This window comes from Nuphar pumila, chromosome 3 (genome assembly GCF_984573655.1).
Source record: "Nuphar pumila chromosome 3, dmNupPumi1.hap1.1, whole genome shotgun sequence".
Classification (NCBI taxonomy): Eukaryota; Viridiplantae; Streptophyta; class Magnoliopsida; order Nymphaeales; family Nymphaeaceae; genus Nuphar; species Nuphar pumila.
This window is the reverse complement of record NC_143251.1, coordinates 143613343-143631402: the sequence shown is the minus strand read 5'-3', so window position 1 is coordinate 143631402 and position 18060 is coordinate 143613343. Positions and strand designations below refer to the sequence as shown.

Here is an 18060-nt window from a genome sequence, read left to right as displayed (position 1 = left end):
GGTTTCGAACTTGTGAAGTCCAATCAATTTGGTGAAATTCACAAGTCGCTCATACCAGATGAGCAGAGCACTTGTACTTGATCATTATTAAGTACATAGTCATTGCAAAATGGTTTCAACTCTTTTTGCTTTGATGATACAAAATAGAAATCAGAAAAAATTTCATTCAGGGCAGGCTTAGCTTGCCTGGTAGGAGCCGCTAGTGCACGTCACCTTGTGTTTGAACGTTGCAAGTTCAAATCCCAATGGTATAGTTGTATAACTGGTAGCCTAACCCCAGCTTGTCTTAAAAAAAAAAGAACTGGGGGGTTCACTTGTGCCAGTACCAGACTTTCTTCCTATGATAATTTGATGTTTGTTTAACTCAAAGTGGAAAAAGATGCTAAAGAATGCCAGCTTTTCTATGAAAACTACCTGAAACAAACATGAACTTTATGAATTTTTGTTGCTCCTCCCATATCTTCAAGGGCACATTTGGAAGTGAGAAAATGTAGGAAAGGTGATGCAAAATGAATAATCCGTATGATTTTTTTGTCCCTTTCAAACGAGAAAGACTTTTTCATTGAGAGATTTTATTAAAAAAGTACACTTTTTGATAGGAAACATTTCTTTATGGGGGTGCTGGAGGAATGTTTCCTACCAAGAAAAAATTTATTTTTACACTCTCTACCACCCATCTCACTACGTCTCACCACTACTGCCACCACCCTCTTCTCTCTCACTTTTCACATTTTTTCACTATGTTTTTCTCATGCTACACAAACAAGTGAAAAAACTTTCTTTTAAGAAGCTTCTCATATGAAAAACTCTTGTATGCAAAACTTGTTTTTCCTAAGAAAGTATTTCTCTCTTCCAAACATGCCCCAAATCCAACTCTCAAATACGAAAAGAAGCTTCTTGGCATTTTGTTGCAAAAGTATGATGGGTGGCGTTGAGTTTGGCCTTTTGCATAATGTTCCAACCAGATAGGGTATCCTATAAATAGAAAAAATATTGTTTAATTTTCAGTAGAGGCAAGCTTATCCTCCACTGTAGATGATATAGCTAATAGGGGTGGCAATCGTTCGGGTTAGCAGGGGGGTCGGGTTCGGGTAAACGGGTTGGCGGGTCGGGTTTGGGTAAACAGGTTGACCTGCCCACCTAACCCGTTTATTAAACGGGTCAGTCGGGTTGGTGGGTTGGCATAACCCTAACACGAATCCAACCCGTTTAATAAATGGGTTACGTTTAAGCCAAACCCGAACCCGGCTAAGAAGTGGGTTGACGTGTCAGATTTTGCCACCCCTAATAGCTAATATGTCAATGTCCCACAAACAACAACCATGGTCAGCAATCAATTTGGTGATCACATGGTCCCTACAAGATTCTCACATTATTCCTCATCTCTGAAGTTTCATAATCCTCTTTAACATATGCACGCAAACCAATGGCAGCACTTGCAAGGAAGGCAAGAATAAAATTGATCATTGTAGAGAATAAAATGGATGGAATATTTTTGTTTTTTAATAGATGTAAAACCCTAAGTTTTCCCTGAAAAGATAAGGTGCAATATGAATGCACAAATATTTGTGCATTAACTACCTGATACTGTGGAATTCCCAGCCTAAACTGTCGTTTGGAAGAGTGAAAAAAATAGGGAAAGAAGTATTTCAGAGTAAGTTCGTTGATGCCATTTCCACAATTTCGATGCCCATGCATGTGTCACGTTCTGACTGACATGCAATATTGTTTAATTATTTTTTTGCCGATTCAGAATGATTCACTTGAGTATCTGTATCGGGCCGCATTCGCCTAAATCGTTCGGTGCCGATACCGGCACTGACAACATTGATGAAGTCTGCGTCCCAAACAACTTAGAAATAGAAGTGGGGAATGCTCAACCGAAATTTAAGAGGCCTTCCGAGCAGCTGTATGGAATTGACAAAACCATGAAAAGTGTGGATTTTTCATATTTATCCATAACTACCAGTTTCCAAACAGCTGACACACTTGCATACACAGATTTCTACATAAAGTACACCACTTGCATGTCCCTCATCAGCAAACTGTTTGGATATGGATGTGGCATCTAGATCCATAATCCATATTTTAACAGTGTTTGGTAGTATCCGATCAGATTTTCCTGGAATCTGTACTTAATCTGTGTGGGAGAGATAGATTTACAGGATTTTGATTGTCAGTATCGGTATCGGCCCTGAATCGTTTGGCCATCAATTCAGCTGTATCAGCCGATACGGATACTCAATTGAGTCATTCTCTATCAGCCCAAAAATTCTAAAAAATTATTATGTAACACATGTTAAAACCATTAAAATAATTTTAAAATATTATTAAAACAATATTTTTGAATTTTTTACATTTATTAAAAAATAGCCGATTCAGGCTTGCAGAGTATTGTTTTTTATGCTTCACTCCTGAATAGGCTACTTTTAATAAATGTAAAAAAATACTTAAAATTATTTTAATGACTTTAACGAGTATCAGTTCTGATTGATACAAAATATTTTTTAATTATTTTTTGGCCGATTCCCTTGAGTATTGGTATCCACTGATTCACCTGAATCTTTGGCCAAACGATACAGGACCGATACCGATATTGACAACATTGGTTTTTCCGGCAGGTTTTGATTGTTTTGAATACGTGGTGCTGGGATACTATACAATTCACATTTGCAATCCAAAGGATCATATCAGCTTTGTTGGCTGTGTTTAAAGCCTCAGATCTCAAATCCGAAGGAGATCCTTGGATTTGAGATCCAAGAATCTAAGAATGGATCTCTCCTTAACTATTTTCATATCCATATATCTGTCCATTACACATCCAGAACCATCTTGTCGTTAATTTGAATTGCCTTGGATCTTAGCACGAGGCACGCTGAAAAATGCTACTAAATAGATCAGGTGCGAACATTGATCAATCACGTAAGGTGTTATAGGTTGGCTCATTTTTGTAGCTAGTCGATCCCAACTCGAGCTCATGAGCTCAGGTTAAATGAGCTAAGTTTGAGCTGATTCATTTAAAAAAAAAAACAGTATTTTAAAGTTGAAAATAATAGATATTTGGTGTAGAGCTATGATTTTTGGAGTCTCAAAATGAAGACTGTTAGCTTGTTTAGATACAAGGAACCACACAACTCTTGCATCACGGACTCTAGCAAAACAAAAAAAAAAGAAGTTAAAGATAACAAGAACAAAGATACTAAGATGTTTCTTTGCATCTAATTAGGGATAAGCAATTCAATCTTTCCCCAAATTACGAATGCCTCTAAAGAAGCTTGAAATATCTTAAAAGTTGAATTCTAAGGGTACGAAAAAAACCATTTTCATCAAACTTCAATCTTTGTAGAGAAAATTTAAAGAAAACATACAATTTTTTTTTCAAGAGTTGCTGAAATTATAATTCAAATAAGGAGCTCTGACAACAAAATCGAAAAAAAATATATTGTTGAAAATTTTCTAAAAAGTTTACCGATAAAGTCTGATTATGTTGTAGTTGTCATAGAAGACTCAAAAGATCTAACAATCTTATCTTTACAAGAGTTGATGGGATCTCTCGAGGCATATGAAAAATGAATATCAAAATCTTAAGCATGCACTCCAGGCAAAATTGAATATTGACAAAAAAGAAGCACAAATTAAAAGGTGCAATTTGAAAGAGATAACAAAAATCAAAGACCTTCTAGAGGATGTGGCAAAGGAAGAAGCTTAATAATCAATGGAGACACTAGAAGCAATTCAATAGGTCCAATGCATGCTGTCATTTGTTTTTCTCTGATGCACAAGAAGACTCACTAGATATATGGTATTTGGACAGTGGTTGCAGCAATATGAAAAACTGAAGTTGTTTCACCAAATTGGATGAACGCTTTCATTCTCATATCTGATTGGGAGATGAAAATTTTCAAAAAATTGATGGCAAAGGAGTCATTGCAATAAAGATAAAATCAGGTGATTTAAAATCCATCCCTGATGTTCTTTATATCCCTGGCTTGGCCCAAAATATTTTGAGCAACTTATTCAAAAAGGCAATTCAATGCATTTCATTGATGATCAATGTGTGATTGTTGACAAAAAGAATCAACAATTCATTGCTAAAGTTGATATGGTGTCAATATATTTTCCTTTAACTATGGCGCCATGCAAAAATTATGACTTAAAAGTTGACTTTATCAACTATTCATATCTTTGTCACTTGAGGTATGGGCATCTAAACTTCATAAGCCTAAAATTATTAAGGCAAAAGAGGATGGCCATAGGTCTCCCATGTATTATTGAAAAAAAAGAGTCTGTGAAGCTTGTATATATGGCCAATTTCATAGATTATTTCTCAACTCAATGTGGAAAGCAAGGCGCCCTCCTGAGTTGGTTCATGCTGACATATATGGACCTTCTCAAATCGAGTTTTATAATAGAAGTACTTTCTTCTATTCGTCGATGACTACAGTAGGATGATGTAGGTGTACTTCCTCGAGTAAAAATCAAAGGTGCTTGAAGTCTTCAAGCAATTCAAAGTGTCCACAGAAAATGAGTGTGGATTCAAGTTGAAAGCTCTAAAGAGATTGAGGTGAAGAATTCACATCAAATGAATTATGGGCTTTCTGTAGACAAATTGATATCAAAAGGCAGCTGACTACAGTAAAAACACGACAACAAATTGGTGTGGTGGAGTGTCAAAATCGAACTATTGTCAAGATGGAAAGGAGCATGTTGAAAGGTAAAAATCTTCCTAATGCTTTTAGGGCAAAAGCAGTGAATACTGCCATGCATATTTTAAATTGATGCCTAACAAAGTCCATGCACAATAGAACTCCCTATATTGCATGGCATAAGTACAAACTGAAGGTTGATTCATTCAAAGTTTTCTCATGCATTTCCTATGCCAAAGTTGTCTCAAAACAAAGAAAAGTTTGATGAATAGTGAGAAAATACATTTTTATTGACTACACATACTCTCTTTAATCCAGTGAAAGAATGGTAGTTTCAAGAGACAAGATTTTTTATAAAACAAACAAATGGAGCTTGAAATAAATTTCCAAAGAAGAAGAAACACAAGAAAAACAAGCCCCAACTGCCTAATGACATTCAACAAGTAGAATAGATTCAAACTCAACGATCTAGAGTCTAAATCTCCTCCAAGAAAGGTAAGATCTCTTGCATATATTGATGATTCTTGTGGTTTGGCATTGTTTTTCTGTGAGCCTAAAAACTTTAAAGAGGCTATCCAACATGATATGCGGGAAACAATCATGAAAGAAGAAATCTATGCAATAGAGAAAAATCATACATGGGAGTTGGTAGATAAACAAAAAAGAAAAGACATTGGTCTAAGAAAGAAAGGGAAATAAAAAAATTTATTGATTAAAAAAGGCCCTGTATGGCTTGAAACACAAAAATTGATCAATACTTTCATAAAAAAAGCTTTTAAAAAAAGTCTTAGTAAGCCATCACCATTTGTGAAAAGAGAAGGAAAAGAAATTTTTTTGATCTTGTGCGTATGTGTCTGATTTGATCTATATTGGATCAAATCCAAAAATTACAAAGGAATTCAAGGAAGTTATGGAGAAAAAATATGAAATGACATATTTGGGGATCATGAAATACTTCCTTGGGATTCAAGTCAAGCAAAAAAAATAAGAATTTTTTATTTTTCAAAAAAATTATATCTAAGACTTGTTGAAAAGGTTTAGCATGTCCAACTGCAAAGTGGTGAGCACACCAATGGCTATAAATAAAAACTCTCAAAAAGCGGAGTGAAAAAGGTGGATTTGACCATGTACTGTTGTTTAGCTTGGTCTCTCATATATCTTACAAATACAAGACCTGACATTGTAAATGTTATGTTCATCAAGTAATCTCAATTTTGTAGTGGAAAAAATGATCCTAATATATCTCCAATGCTGCAGAAAATCATTTAAAGTTAGTTGGATATACTAATAGTGTCTGGTCTCGATCCATTGATGATAGAAAAAGCACACCTCAGGCTGTATTTTTTCCCTGGGTACAAAAGTCATCTTTTGGTATTCAAAAAAGCAAGATAAGCCACTATCATCTACCAAAGTTGAATATATTTTTGCCACCACTATCGCATGTGAAGTTGATTGGCTAACACTACAAGAAAAATGCTACTTAGCGACGGAAATTGGCGACGAATTTTTTCCGTCGCCAATTTGCGACGGATTAGAGAACGAAAACTATTTGTCGCTAGCGTTTGAAATATTTGCAAAATTAGCGACGGAAATATCTCCGCCGCCAAAGCCGTCGCTAATTAGCGAGGGATTAGCGACAACATTTTTTCGTCGCTAAAAACACTACAAAAATGCTAATTAGCGAGGGAATTAGCGAGGAAATTTTTCTGTCCCTAATCCGTCTCTAAGTAGCGACGAATTAGGGACGGAAAAATTCCCTCGCTAATTCCGTCGCTAATTTTCGTCCCACCTGAGGCACAAAATTTTCCCTCCCTCCGTTTAAAATTTTTCCTCCATTTGTTTTTCCCTCCCGTTCGATTTAAACCATCCCCACTTGAGGTGCTTCTCAGAACGCCAGAAGCCCCGCTGACGACGCACACAAAGAGTCGATCCCCACCTATGGAGAAGTCACAGATGGAGCTGTCGTGGCTTCGCCGGAGCTGAGACGTCAAGGGAGCGATGAAGAGGAGGTTGCTGTTGGAGAGCCACTGGAGCCTGCCGAAGTCAAAGAGAGTGGCGACGAAGAGGAGGCTGTTGTTGGGGAGCCACCGGAGCCTGCCGGAGTCGCGAAGAGCCTGCCGGAGTCGCAAAGATGTTGTACTCGTTGCTCCTCCCCCTGCAGCTCGCGAAGATCTGCGCGGAGTCGCAGCTGAAGCTGAGCGCCCCCGCTGTGAAGCTCTTCGGCTGGTTCTCATGGCAGACCTGTGGAACTTGAAGAGGAGCTCCCCCCGGAACGCGCCCCCGTCGTGAAGATCTTCAGCTAATTCTCGTGGCAGACCTGGAACTTGAAGAGGAGCTCCCCCCGAATCCGCGCGAAGTCGCAGCCTGTCGGAACGCGTCGGTTCTGTGCAAAAAAAATTGCTCCTTGTCGGAGAACGCGCCGGCAACGATCATTTTTTTTTTATTTTTTTTTAAAATTTAACGACGGATTAGCGACGGATATTATCCATCGCTAATTTAAAATAGCGAAAGACTCGCGGTAGATCATATCCATCGCAAATTAGCGGCGGATAAGTTTTGGCACTACTTAGCGTCAAAAAATTTGCGATGAAAGTTTTTCGTCGCTAATCCGACGCTAATTCGTCGCTAAACAGTTTAGCGACGGATTAACGTCGGATTAGAGACGAATTTAGGTCGTCGCTAATCCACAGGTTTCTTGTAGTGTAGGGAGACTCTTTGAATATTTACATCTGAAGCAAGATGGGTCAATCATCATTTATCGTGACAAGTCAGCCATTACCATGACAAAAAATCCAGTGTTTCACAATAGATCCAAACATGTCGAAATGTGGCATCACTATATCAGAGAATTAGTAGAAAAAGAAGAAACAACTCCACAGTTCACCCCAACAAAGATCAAGTTGATGACATATTCACAAAGTTTATCCCAATAGACAAATTTGTAAATTTTAAAAAAATGTTGGAAATTACAAATTAAGGGGGATATCGAAATTAATTTGTAATTACTTATGTTAAATTAATTTGTATTTACTCCCAAGTAAGTTGGCTATGTTAGGAGGTGACTGAGTTCATGTACAGGACTCCTGGATCTTTATGATCTGGTCTCTTTAATGCTTTTATACGAGTCAGTCATGGGAGTTACATGAACCTCAACACATAACACCTTGGAATTTGAAAGGGTGCCTTGAGATGGGTGAGAAATCTCTCCCTCTTCATTTAAGTCAATTATCACTGCTCCCTCTCACCACCTCTGCATGGAGTTAGGTTTTCTTTTTTTTCATAATTTAAGGTGGAGCGACTGTAGCTCAAGTTGCTTGGTGAGCAACTTGAGTGAAAGGCGTGTAGCCTTAGATTTGGTGATACTTCAGCTTAATGCAATCCTATAAATATACCTGTGTATCATCTTCACATTGAGTTGGAATGAAAAAATTCATTTTGAGTGAAATAGTACTTAGAGTGCCTGATTTGCATATTTTTAATTAGGTCCCTTCAACAAAAAATATTTTCTACAAGTTCTCTTTTTTCCTGTCAAATTTCTATTACCTTGTGTGTATTCTCTTCTCTTATCACATAGATAATTCCAACAAAAAGATTGCCAGAAGACTTGAGGGCAAGATTAGAGTAATCACAGCTACATTTAAGAGTATGTTAAAGGCTTTTATAATGCAAAACAGAGCATATTGTCTCTGAAAAAAATGTGTTGTTGCTCAATGTTTTTATCATCCTGTTGGAAAGTATTATGCTTTTTATAATGGGAAAGAGTAGATTATCTTTGAAAAGGTATGTATTGTTCAATGTTTTGTTAGATTTGGCTCAAAACTGTTCCTAAGTTTTCTATCCAACTTTTTATCTTAAGTTTGTGGGTTTATAGTATTTTTTATAAGTTTACTCACATATTGAAAGTTTTAAGAACTTCTCTTGTCCTTGTATAGAGTGGTGGGACCTTAAAGGCCATTAGATCTTGGGTTTGTGCATCTCTTAGACTGTGGACCCTTTAAGTTTGGATATATCAATTTAGTACTTAAAATGAATTTAATTTCCAAAATTAACCAAACTGTTGACCTGGTCTTGAATGTTTCTAATCTTAACCCGGTCTTGGATGTTTCTGATCTTGCCAAGGTCATTCTAGACCTAATCATTCATTAGATCTTAGGCATGTGCATCTCTTAGACCTTTGACCCTTGGTTTTGAACTTGGATTTGGATTTATCTTTTTAGTACTTGAGATGAATTTATTCACCAAGTTTATCAAACTCAGCCTTTTGACTGTTGGACCTTGGATCCTTGACTTTGGACTTGGGTTAGGATCTATTCTTTTAGTACTTGAGATAATTTAATCCTCAAGTTTACCAAGCTCAACCTTTTGACTGTTAACCCGGTCTTGGACATTTTTTATCCTATCAAGATCATTTTGGACTTAATCTTTTCCCTTTTAACCCCTTTTTTACGCCCTTAAATTTTTAGTTGTTTGGACATTGATGGGTGACTGTTTAGCCAACCATGCCCATTTGTTCTTGGTTGTTTGCCTTTATGGTGGTGGCTTGAGTGTTGAGGTATATATAAACATCAGCCCTCTCTCATTTATCTCTCTCTCTCTCTCAAGCTCGGCTCTCTCTCTCTCTCCCTTCTTTTGGATTTTTTTTTTTGAATCCAGATTTGGTTACAGTTTGGATTCATATACCTAAGATTCAGATTTGGTTGCAGTTTGGATCCATACCTAAGATCCAATTCTGATTGCGGTTCAAATTCATATTTGAATACAGGATTCATCATACCTATATCTGAATTCAGGATTCATATTCAATTCAAGCATGAATCTTCCTATCCTAATCAAGAGATTGTTCAAAGCGTGTCGAGGTTATCGGTTTCACCTAATACTGGGTGTGAACTAATTTTTTGCAAGAAGGCAAAAAGCTTTGTAGTATCATGGGAGCATAATTGCACGAGTACCCATTGCATCTAAGACTTGATCTTAAGTAGAGCAACTATCGCTTGAAAGATAGCGCATGTACATGTGTGCCTCCAAGCGTACCTAATTCACGCTCTGTTTACTAACCTACTAAGTGAAGCATATTTTCCAACATGTTTTATATCATTCTCATGAAAAATATTATATATTTTTTATAACACAAGAAAACCTATTTTCTTTGAAAATATGTGCTGTTGCTCAATGTGTTAATCATTCTATTAGACAACAGTATAGTTTTTTTATAATCCAAAAGGATCAAATAATCTCTGAAAAAGTATGATTTTACTCTTTCTTTATTTTCTAGAATCGTGAATACTTATTCACAGAATAATTATATAATTGTGTCCATGATTGCCATTGACATTAGCTTTCTTATATTAGTCAATGATAATATAATTAAAAGAAAAAACGGATGTACAACATGGGGGGATCGTATTTGATTTCTAGGTTCTTTGTATAATTTAATTAAATATATAATTTGGTTGTACCTTTGAGCTTGTTTCAGATGATAATTTTTATGAGAAAAAAAGAAATAAGTGTTGATGAAAATTCCGAATTTTTTTCTTGTAATATTTTATGTAATGATATGTTGTTTTGTAGGTTCTTCTAAAGACAATAATGTCTGTCCATTGTAGTTAGATGGTTCAAATTACTTGTGGTTGCATAATGTAAAAATTAATAAACTCCTTGGAATTTTTTGTGTAACAGACCCGTCTTTTATAAGTAGAGGCAATAATCTCGGTTTAAAGTAGTCATTGCAGCTCTAATTTAAAGTTATTGTTTAATTTATTTTTTGCTGGGGTTAGGTAGACACCCCTAACAGATACAACTATACCATTGGATTTTGAACCTGCAACATCCCAACACAAGGTGACGTGCACTAGCTGCTCCTACCAGAAAAGCTGAGCCCCGTTGGTATACGTTCTTGTTTAAATTACTTGGGCTTTTTGTAGTTGTTTTTTCCTCTTCCCCATTTGGAGGTTTTTGAGAAAGATGGATTTGTATTTGGATTTAGGGGAAAGCCAGAAAGGTTGAGTCCCAATTTAAAATTGACCTTTAGGATAGGATAATTAGCAATGAAGCCGACCCAGCCTGGCCCGGTTAGGGCCCAGCAAACCCAACTCGTTTCTTGGCCCGACTAAGTTATAATTGGACTCGGGCTGAACTCGACCGAGCTCTTAGGCCTGATCCATTTAATAGGCTGGTTCTGTTAGGCCCTGTATAAAGTACACATGGGCCCAGCCCAATAATTTAATCGGGCCTGGCCCAGCTAAGCCAGCTCAAGTTGAATTGGATCTAGCTGCATTTTTTAGCCTGAGCCCGACTGATAATGGGCTGGGTACCCCACAGCCACCCCTAGTTAGAGATACAGCCCCAACTCCAAATAGAGGATCACCTTGTACCCTAGATCTTCAGATCCACTTTTTTTAACATTGGGTTTTGAACCTGCAACGTCCCAACACAAGGTGACGTGGACTAGCTGCTACCAGACAAGCTGAGCCCCCGTTGGTAAAGCATGTTGACATTTTCTTTCAAAGATCGGTTTAATATTGAAAGGGAATTTAATAACTTTGTTGTTATTTTACTTGTGATTAATAATAATAAATAAGATAGAGGTAGTAGGATCTGATTTGGCTATTTCACCAAAATGTTGTTTTTTTCCTTCTTTTTTTGGTTCAGATGTTTGAAACTTGTACTAAAAGCTGCATTCTCACCTATGATGAATATGTTCTCCAACAGCTGCATTCTCACCTAGATTTAGACTAATCATAGCCGTCCAAATGTAATTGGACGGTTAAGATCAACATAAATCGTGATGTCAGAAGATAGGATCCTTTTGTGGGGATAGTTGCCCACGTCTAGGGATGGCAGTGGACCGGGGGACAACAAGGGCCTGCCCCGTTTGGGCCAGGGATGAAGGGCATGAAATGGGGATGGAGGCGGGATGATGGTTAAAATCTATCCTCCTGCGGGGATGGAGCCCGTCCCCAATCCGATGACTATAGACCAAGGGGAAGCGGGCCCCACCCCGCCTCACCCCTGTTTGGATCGGATCGGGGATGGAGGTTCGGATTTTGAAACGGGGCGGGGGTGGAGACCTTGTCCCCCGTCCTGCCCCAATCCACTGCCATCCCTACCCACGTCAACCTTACCCATATGAACCCATCCACTTTGTATGGATGGCTCGTGGATCCTCAATCTTGATACTACCAACCTTCAATAAAACAAGCATAGCATCACCCAATCATCTAACGGTTCGAATTCTGTTTGAGTCCATAGCTGAACTGAATTTAGATTTGGACCCAACTATTTTTTTTTTTTTTGAAAGGCAAGCTAGGGTTAGGGTACCCCTACCAGATATCTCTTAAGCCCTACAGAAGGATTCGAACCTGATACTTCAGCTTGGCACAGGACCCCACTTACCACATGGGATACCACTTAGGTGGTATTTGGACCCAGCCTTTGGTCAGCATATCCATTACCTATTACATGTAAAGGATTCAAAAGGCATTCTGTTTAGGGTTCTCTGTTTGGGCAGATCCAATGATGGGGAATTTTTATTCTTAGCATTCACTTTAAAAAAAAAAATTAACAATAATTATTTACTCTTTTTTTAAAAAAAAAATTTAAGCATCAATTTTTAGACAAGTCATCCTTTACATTGTATTTTATAAGTCTCACCTAATATTCAGCATTATGTCATGCACCCTTGTTAGTTATAAATGTCATCTTAGTCTTATCATTTGTTTGTAGTTGTCTTATCAATAGTATTTATATTACAGTCAACCATTAACCTACAAAGGTCTACATGATCCTCCGTCAAGATTTATTTTAATAAAATTTTTTATAATTTTCTATTGATTTTTATCAAAATTAAAGTTTTCACGTATCATTACCATAGCTTTTGGCAGAAGTATCATTTTGAGTCAATTTATTAAAAATATTTTTTTATCTTACTTATTTTGTCTCGAGACCTATGATTGATCGTCGGCTAAACTTCACACCTTTAACAGTTACACATTACATTGAAGTAACCCCGTATGAAACAAAGTTCTTAAAGACCGATGATTGATCGTTGACAAGACTCTACCATCTTGAATGACTGATCATTGAGCCGAAGAGTAAGAAACGTCTTGAAAAATGCATTTTGTCAACATGATTATTTTTCATCAAAAATAACAATAGAAACTTCAAGAAATTAAGTTAAGGTTAAGTATTTTTTTGCATTGTTCTATCAAAATTTTGATATTTAATGAGTCAAAAAATTTGTTTTAAGAACTTGCTTTGTGACCTTGATCAAAATATCTCAAATCAAACATCTTGTTTATTCATGCCTCATTTTTTATCGAACACAAGATTTCATAACGGGACTATGCATTCGATTCTTCGATGACCGCAAGCTGAAAATATTCCAGATCGTGGCTGTTACAAGACCAAAATTTTACAAAACATTGGCATCTTTCCGATACCACTGAATTTAATCCGATGTAGTCGATCGTTCCGGTCTTGAAAATCAGGCCGAATGGGTCCAGCTTGGTACAGAATCTTCAATCAACTTGGTTTGGGCTCGTTGGATCAATAACAAGTAAGAAATCATACAAATTATGAGATTCAACAAAAGAGAGAGAATAGACCAAGGTCACCCAGATCGGGAATAGTCCCAGATAGACCGTTTGACGGATCTCAGAAGTCAAACCCAGCATCGTACCCGGCCTCGTAGGCACCCACGTCGGCGAAGTCGGAGAACATGTCACCGATGATCAGCCCGCCGAGGGCTCCTCCGAGCAGACCTGCGCCCAGACCCAGCCCAAATTTGTTCTTATTCTGCTGCTGCTGCTGCTGCACCATCGGCAGGTACCCATACGGCTGAGGCGGGGGAGGGTGCCCATATGGCGGTGGGTATGCTCCCGGAGGAGGCGGGCGTGGGTACCCCGCTGCTGGTAGAGTGTATGGCTGCCCTGGTGGCGGTAGCGGGTACCCCGCTGGTGCTGGATGATACGGCTGCCCTGGTGGTGGCAGTGGCGGATACCCCGCTGGTGCTGGATGGTATGCCTGCCCTGGTGGTGGCAGTGGCGGGTAACCCGCTGGTGGTGGAGAATACGGCTTCCCTAGTGGCGGAGGCGGTGGCGGGTAACCCGCTGGTGGTGGAGAATACGGCTTCCCTAGTGGCGGAGGCGGTGGCGCATGAGAGCCCGGCACCGGGTATGGCACGGCGGAGAACGGTCCTACTGGGTACGCCACCGCCGGAGAATCCGATTTCACGCCCGGGACCGGCTGGGCTACGAGCGGCGCCTGGTTGGACGGGGCGGCGGACGAGACGAGCTCGCCGAACTTATAGGAGAGGTTGAGGACGCCCTTCGGCCTCCCGCTCGGCGTCTGGACCTGGTAGCTCACGAACCGGGCTGACTTCGGGTCCGCTTCGTCGAGGAGTTCCCTCACCGGCACGGTGACCTCGCCGACGTCCCTGTCGCCGAGCGCCTTCTCGCACCGGAGGAGGACGTGGAGGAGGAGACAGCCGCTCCGGGCGGCCGACTCGTCGGCGTTGAACCGAACGGCGAAGTTCCACGAGGGGTTCGTGCCGCCGTCCCGGTCGACGGGGGTCCTTTGCCTGTTCCTCGGATCGCTGCTCAGCCACGCCACCGCGTAGACGTCCATCTTGCCGATGAGGTTGACGTCCTTGATGTCCTTGGCGGAGATCACCGTCAGATCGAGGAGACGGTACTCCATCTCCGTCGGATCCTGCATCCAACGGTCAGAAACACATCTCGAGACGCAGGAACTCACGATCGGATTCACAAGAAGAGGAAAACGTCGAGACGATGAGAAAGGAAACCCGGCGATCTTGATGCACGAAAACAGTAAAATCGGCCGGATCCTTTATAATTTAAGGCGGAGAGGGCCTTTAATCGCGTGAAAATTATGCAGATCAACTCAAAATTAGGCGAAAAACAGAGGATTCGGAATAATTTAGCGCCGGATGGAGTTCATCTCAAGATTCTCAACAATCTTTTCTGTAAATTCGCCGGAGAACGTATAACTCCAGAGAATGATACAGACAATGGCCAAAGATCTCAACTTTGACATCGAATTCGTCACGGAACGCTAACTTTTCGCCCGGAATCTTCAATGCACGAAACCTTTCGCCATCACTCACCGGAAAAGGAAGAAAAAACGGAGATTTTCAGGAATTGCGCGGAAGAGAGCTCGGAAACCAGGAAAACGAGAAAGTAGGGTTTCTGTGCAAAGGAGAAACACGAAGAAGAGGCGATCGACTCTTCCAAAACGAAGAGAAGGAGGATTCTCGGTCCCAAATCTTTTCAGGAAGAAATCGAGAATCGAGAGACTATTAAGAAGATTAAATGCGACCGGATCGACGAAAAACTGAGAATTCAAACGATTACATATAAAGAGATTAACTGAAGGATGTAGAGAAAGGAGATGTAGAGGGATCGTACCTGAATTTGATCGTCCTCCTCTCCCGCTAGAGCGGGGAAACGCGGAGAGGAAGCGTCTGCGAGGAAGGGGACGGCCACCTTCCCGCTATTCTTAGGAGGCCCCACCGCGAGAATAAAAAAGGGACCCTGTCCTCCGACATATCATGTCAGAAAGATCTATGTTGATCCTAACCGTCCAACTGATGCAGCTGGACGGTTAGGATCAGCCCACATTCGTGTGAAAATGTGGATTAATCCGCTTGTTGGTTTGTTGGACGGCTAAGATTGATTGTAGGATGGATCTAGGGCTGAAAAAAGAGACAAGCAGCTCGCTGTTGGGCTCAGCGCGACTCCGAAATTTAGCTTGGCGAGCTGAGCTGCGAGCCAACCCGGTTAGATTAATGAGCCTAGCACAAACATGACAAGGTCAGCTTGGCTTGAATAGGCTCGTTTTGCATTTATATATTTATATATTGTATATTTTACATATATATTATATATTTTGTACATATAATATGCATGTTATATACTTTTTTATAAATGTATTATACATATATTATATGTACTTTGCATATATTATATGTACTTTGCATATATTATATATATTATATATTATCAAACTTTAAAAAAAAATGAACCAGCTCTTGATGTGCTTGCAAAACTTGGCTCGGCCCAAACTTGGGTGTACGATACCCTTAACGAGCTGAGAGCCCAAACAGTCTAAGCTCAGCTCATTTACCAGCCCGTAGATGCATCCCATCATCGGGTAAATGATGAGATCCATTCCGAATAGGAATCTTGCAAAACCCGAGATTTTCCTGATAAATTAAAATGAATATATGATGGAGTATTGATGTGATTATGATCATAATTCTGCATTCTTTATTTTTTTGATCTTCTTGCTTTTTTTATTTTGATTAATTATGAATCTTTGTCTCAAGCTATGAATAATATTTTTAAAATAATCGAAAAAGATAAATTATGAAGATTTTATGAGTTTGGTGTGGTTTGGATCTTGAACTTCAATTCTGAATTAAAGATCAATATTTGGATCCAAGTTGGATCTTGAGTACAGTTTGGTCTGAATCCAATTCAAAATGTTATTTGGATCCAATAGATATATTTTGGACCCTCATAGGGGACGTTCAATGTGGATCCTCATTTGGATCCAAGAGTCCATATGAATTAAATTATCTTGTGGTTTTAAATTCATAAAAAGAATAATTAAACAAAATAAAAAAAGAATAATTAAGACTTTTAAACTAAACATTTTTAAAGCAATAAATGAAGGGGACGTCCCACATCTCTAGAAGAGTCTACACGAGTTATATGGCTGAAATTAAATGTTGAAAAGTCAAACATAATTATCTCACTAAAATAAAATTAAAAAAAATCAATATAATTAAGAATTAGGAGTCTAGAAGTTAGGGTTTTTCAATAATAGACTTCTCTTCCCCTCCACATGATTTTGGAGAGGGAGGGTCCAGATTTAACCAACTTAGGGTTAGAAAGGGGATATAAACATCCTCCTCCCACAAGCCCCTCACTTGTTTAGAGAAAAAAAATCCTTTTCTCTCTCTCTTCTTCTTACTATCCTTTTCTTTACCTTTTTGTTTTTTGTTTCTTCCCTCCTCCAAAACGTCTAGGAGGTCGAAAGAAATCTTGTGCAGCCATTAAACATGCACTTACTCGTTGGTAGTGGTGGAGTAGAAGTCGGATCATACATTTCTCTCATTCTACCCTAAAGATCGATCATTTTACAGGTAAGATTTATGTAACCAATGCTCTTTAAGCACTTGGAGCATGAATATTTATATTATTTTAATTTTTAGCAACATATGGAGATGATCTTGATCTATTCTACACATTTTCTTGGTTGAAGAAATTGTTTTTTGGATTCAAAAAAGATAAATAACAAGTTTTTCCATAAAAACGATTTTGAGAAACATGCATAATTAGGGTTTTGTTATTTTGCATTGGATAAAATCAAAACATGATTTTTATAGTGTTATTCATATATTAATTCATATTAAGTCTGATCAAATAAAAAATAATAAGATTCTAAAAGTTTTATGATCTTAAAACGGTTTTTACAAAAACATTTTCTCAGAAACCAAAATTTGTGATATCTGATATATTATTTTTAACCAGTTTCAAAAATAAATTAATATCTTTATGAATATCAGTTTAAAAAATCTAAATAAAATCACCATGATTATCTACACATCTTGATCTTAAACTTAGAATCTTGTTTCATTCATTTTGAATCATTATTGATGAAGATATACCCATTTTAATAGAGCCCTAGTTTCTGGCTCTGGTTACAGGAGGGTTTCAACCCACCTTTGATAAAAAGATATAAACGACTCGAAAAATGACCCCAAATATTTTATAAAACTTTTGGGTAAATCTTCATACATAATAACATACTGTGTAAAATGGGTTTTATCAAAAACACTTTACATAAATTTCAAGAAATACCTTAATCTGATAAAAATCTTATAGATTACAGATTCTAGATCGAAACTCTGTCAGAATAGGGTTTTGTAAAAGATTTTTAATTATTTTTGTATTTATTATTTTTGAGATCTGTCTATTAGATTGTGTTCTTGACAGGTACTTGTAACCACAGTAAAAATGCCATGATTTTATATAAGCTCTCTTATTCCTGACAGATTTTATAAAAATGGTTCAGTAGAGATCCAAATTTTTCATTAGAGACTTATGCTTGGATTTAATTAGTGACATATTAGAGACTTATGGTTTAATATATTTTTTACATGAATTGCATATTATTAGTGTTTCTTGAAAAATATCTTTTAAAATTACTTTATCAAAAAGTTGTTTTAGCTGTTATCCAGCCGAAGTCAGAGCCAACCACGAAGCAGATGGCGCCGAGTGAGGCGCATGACTTGAAGGGGGGAGCTTGTTTCCTGCGACCAATTTTGTTTAATTGTGCTTATAGTTTGTTTTGCTTTGGTTGAGTCTTGATGTTGAGTGTTGAGTCACCT

The 18060-nt window shown here is 38.3% G+C and overlaps 1 protein-coding gene across 1 annotated transcript; it reads right to left on the bottom strand.

Moving 5' to 3' along the window:
• Nucleotides 1-12975: 12975 nt before the first annotated feature.
• Nucleotides 12976-15164, bottom strand: LOC149844217 (protein SRC2-like). Its single transcript, XM_090002100.1, has 2 exons — nt 15071-15164; nt 12976-14354 (listed from the first exon to the last, which is right to left on the bottom strand). Exon 2 carries the CDS (start codon nt 14340-14342, stop codon nt 13299-13301), a length of 1044 nt encoding a protein of 347 aa, XP_089858226.1. The 5' UTR covers nt 14343-14354; nt 15071-15164; the 3' UTR covers nt 12976-13298.
• Between the last annotated feature and the right edge of the window lie 2896 nt (nt 15165-18060).

Excerpts from the sequence above, each read along its gene's own strand:
- LOC149844217 (XM_090002100.1), bottom strand. The coding sequence starts at position 14,342 with ATGGAGTACCGTCTCCTCGATCTGACGGTGATCTCCGCCAAGGACATC.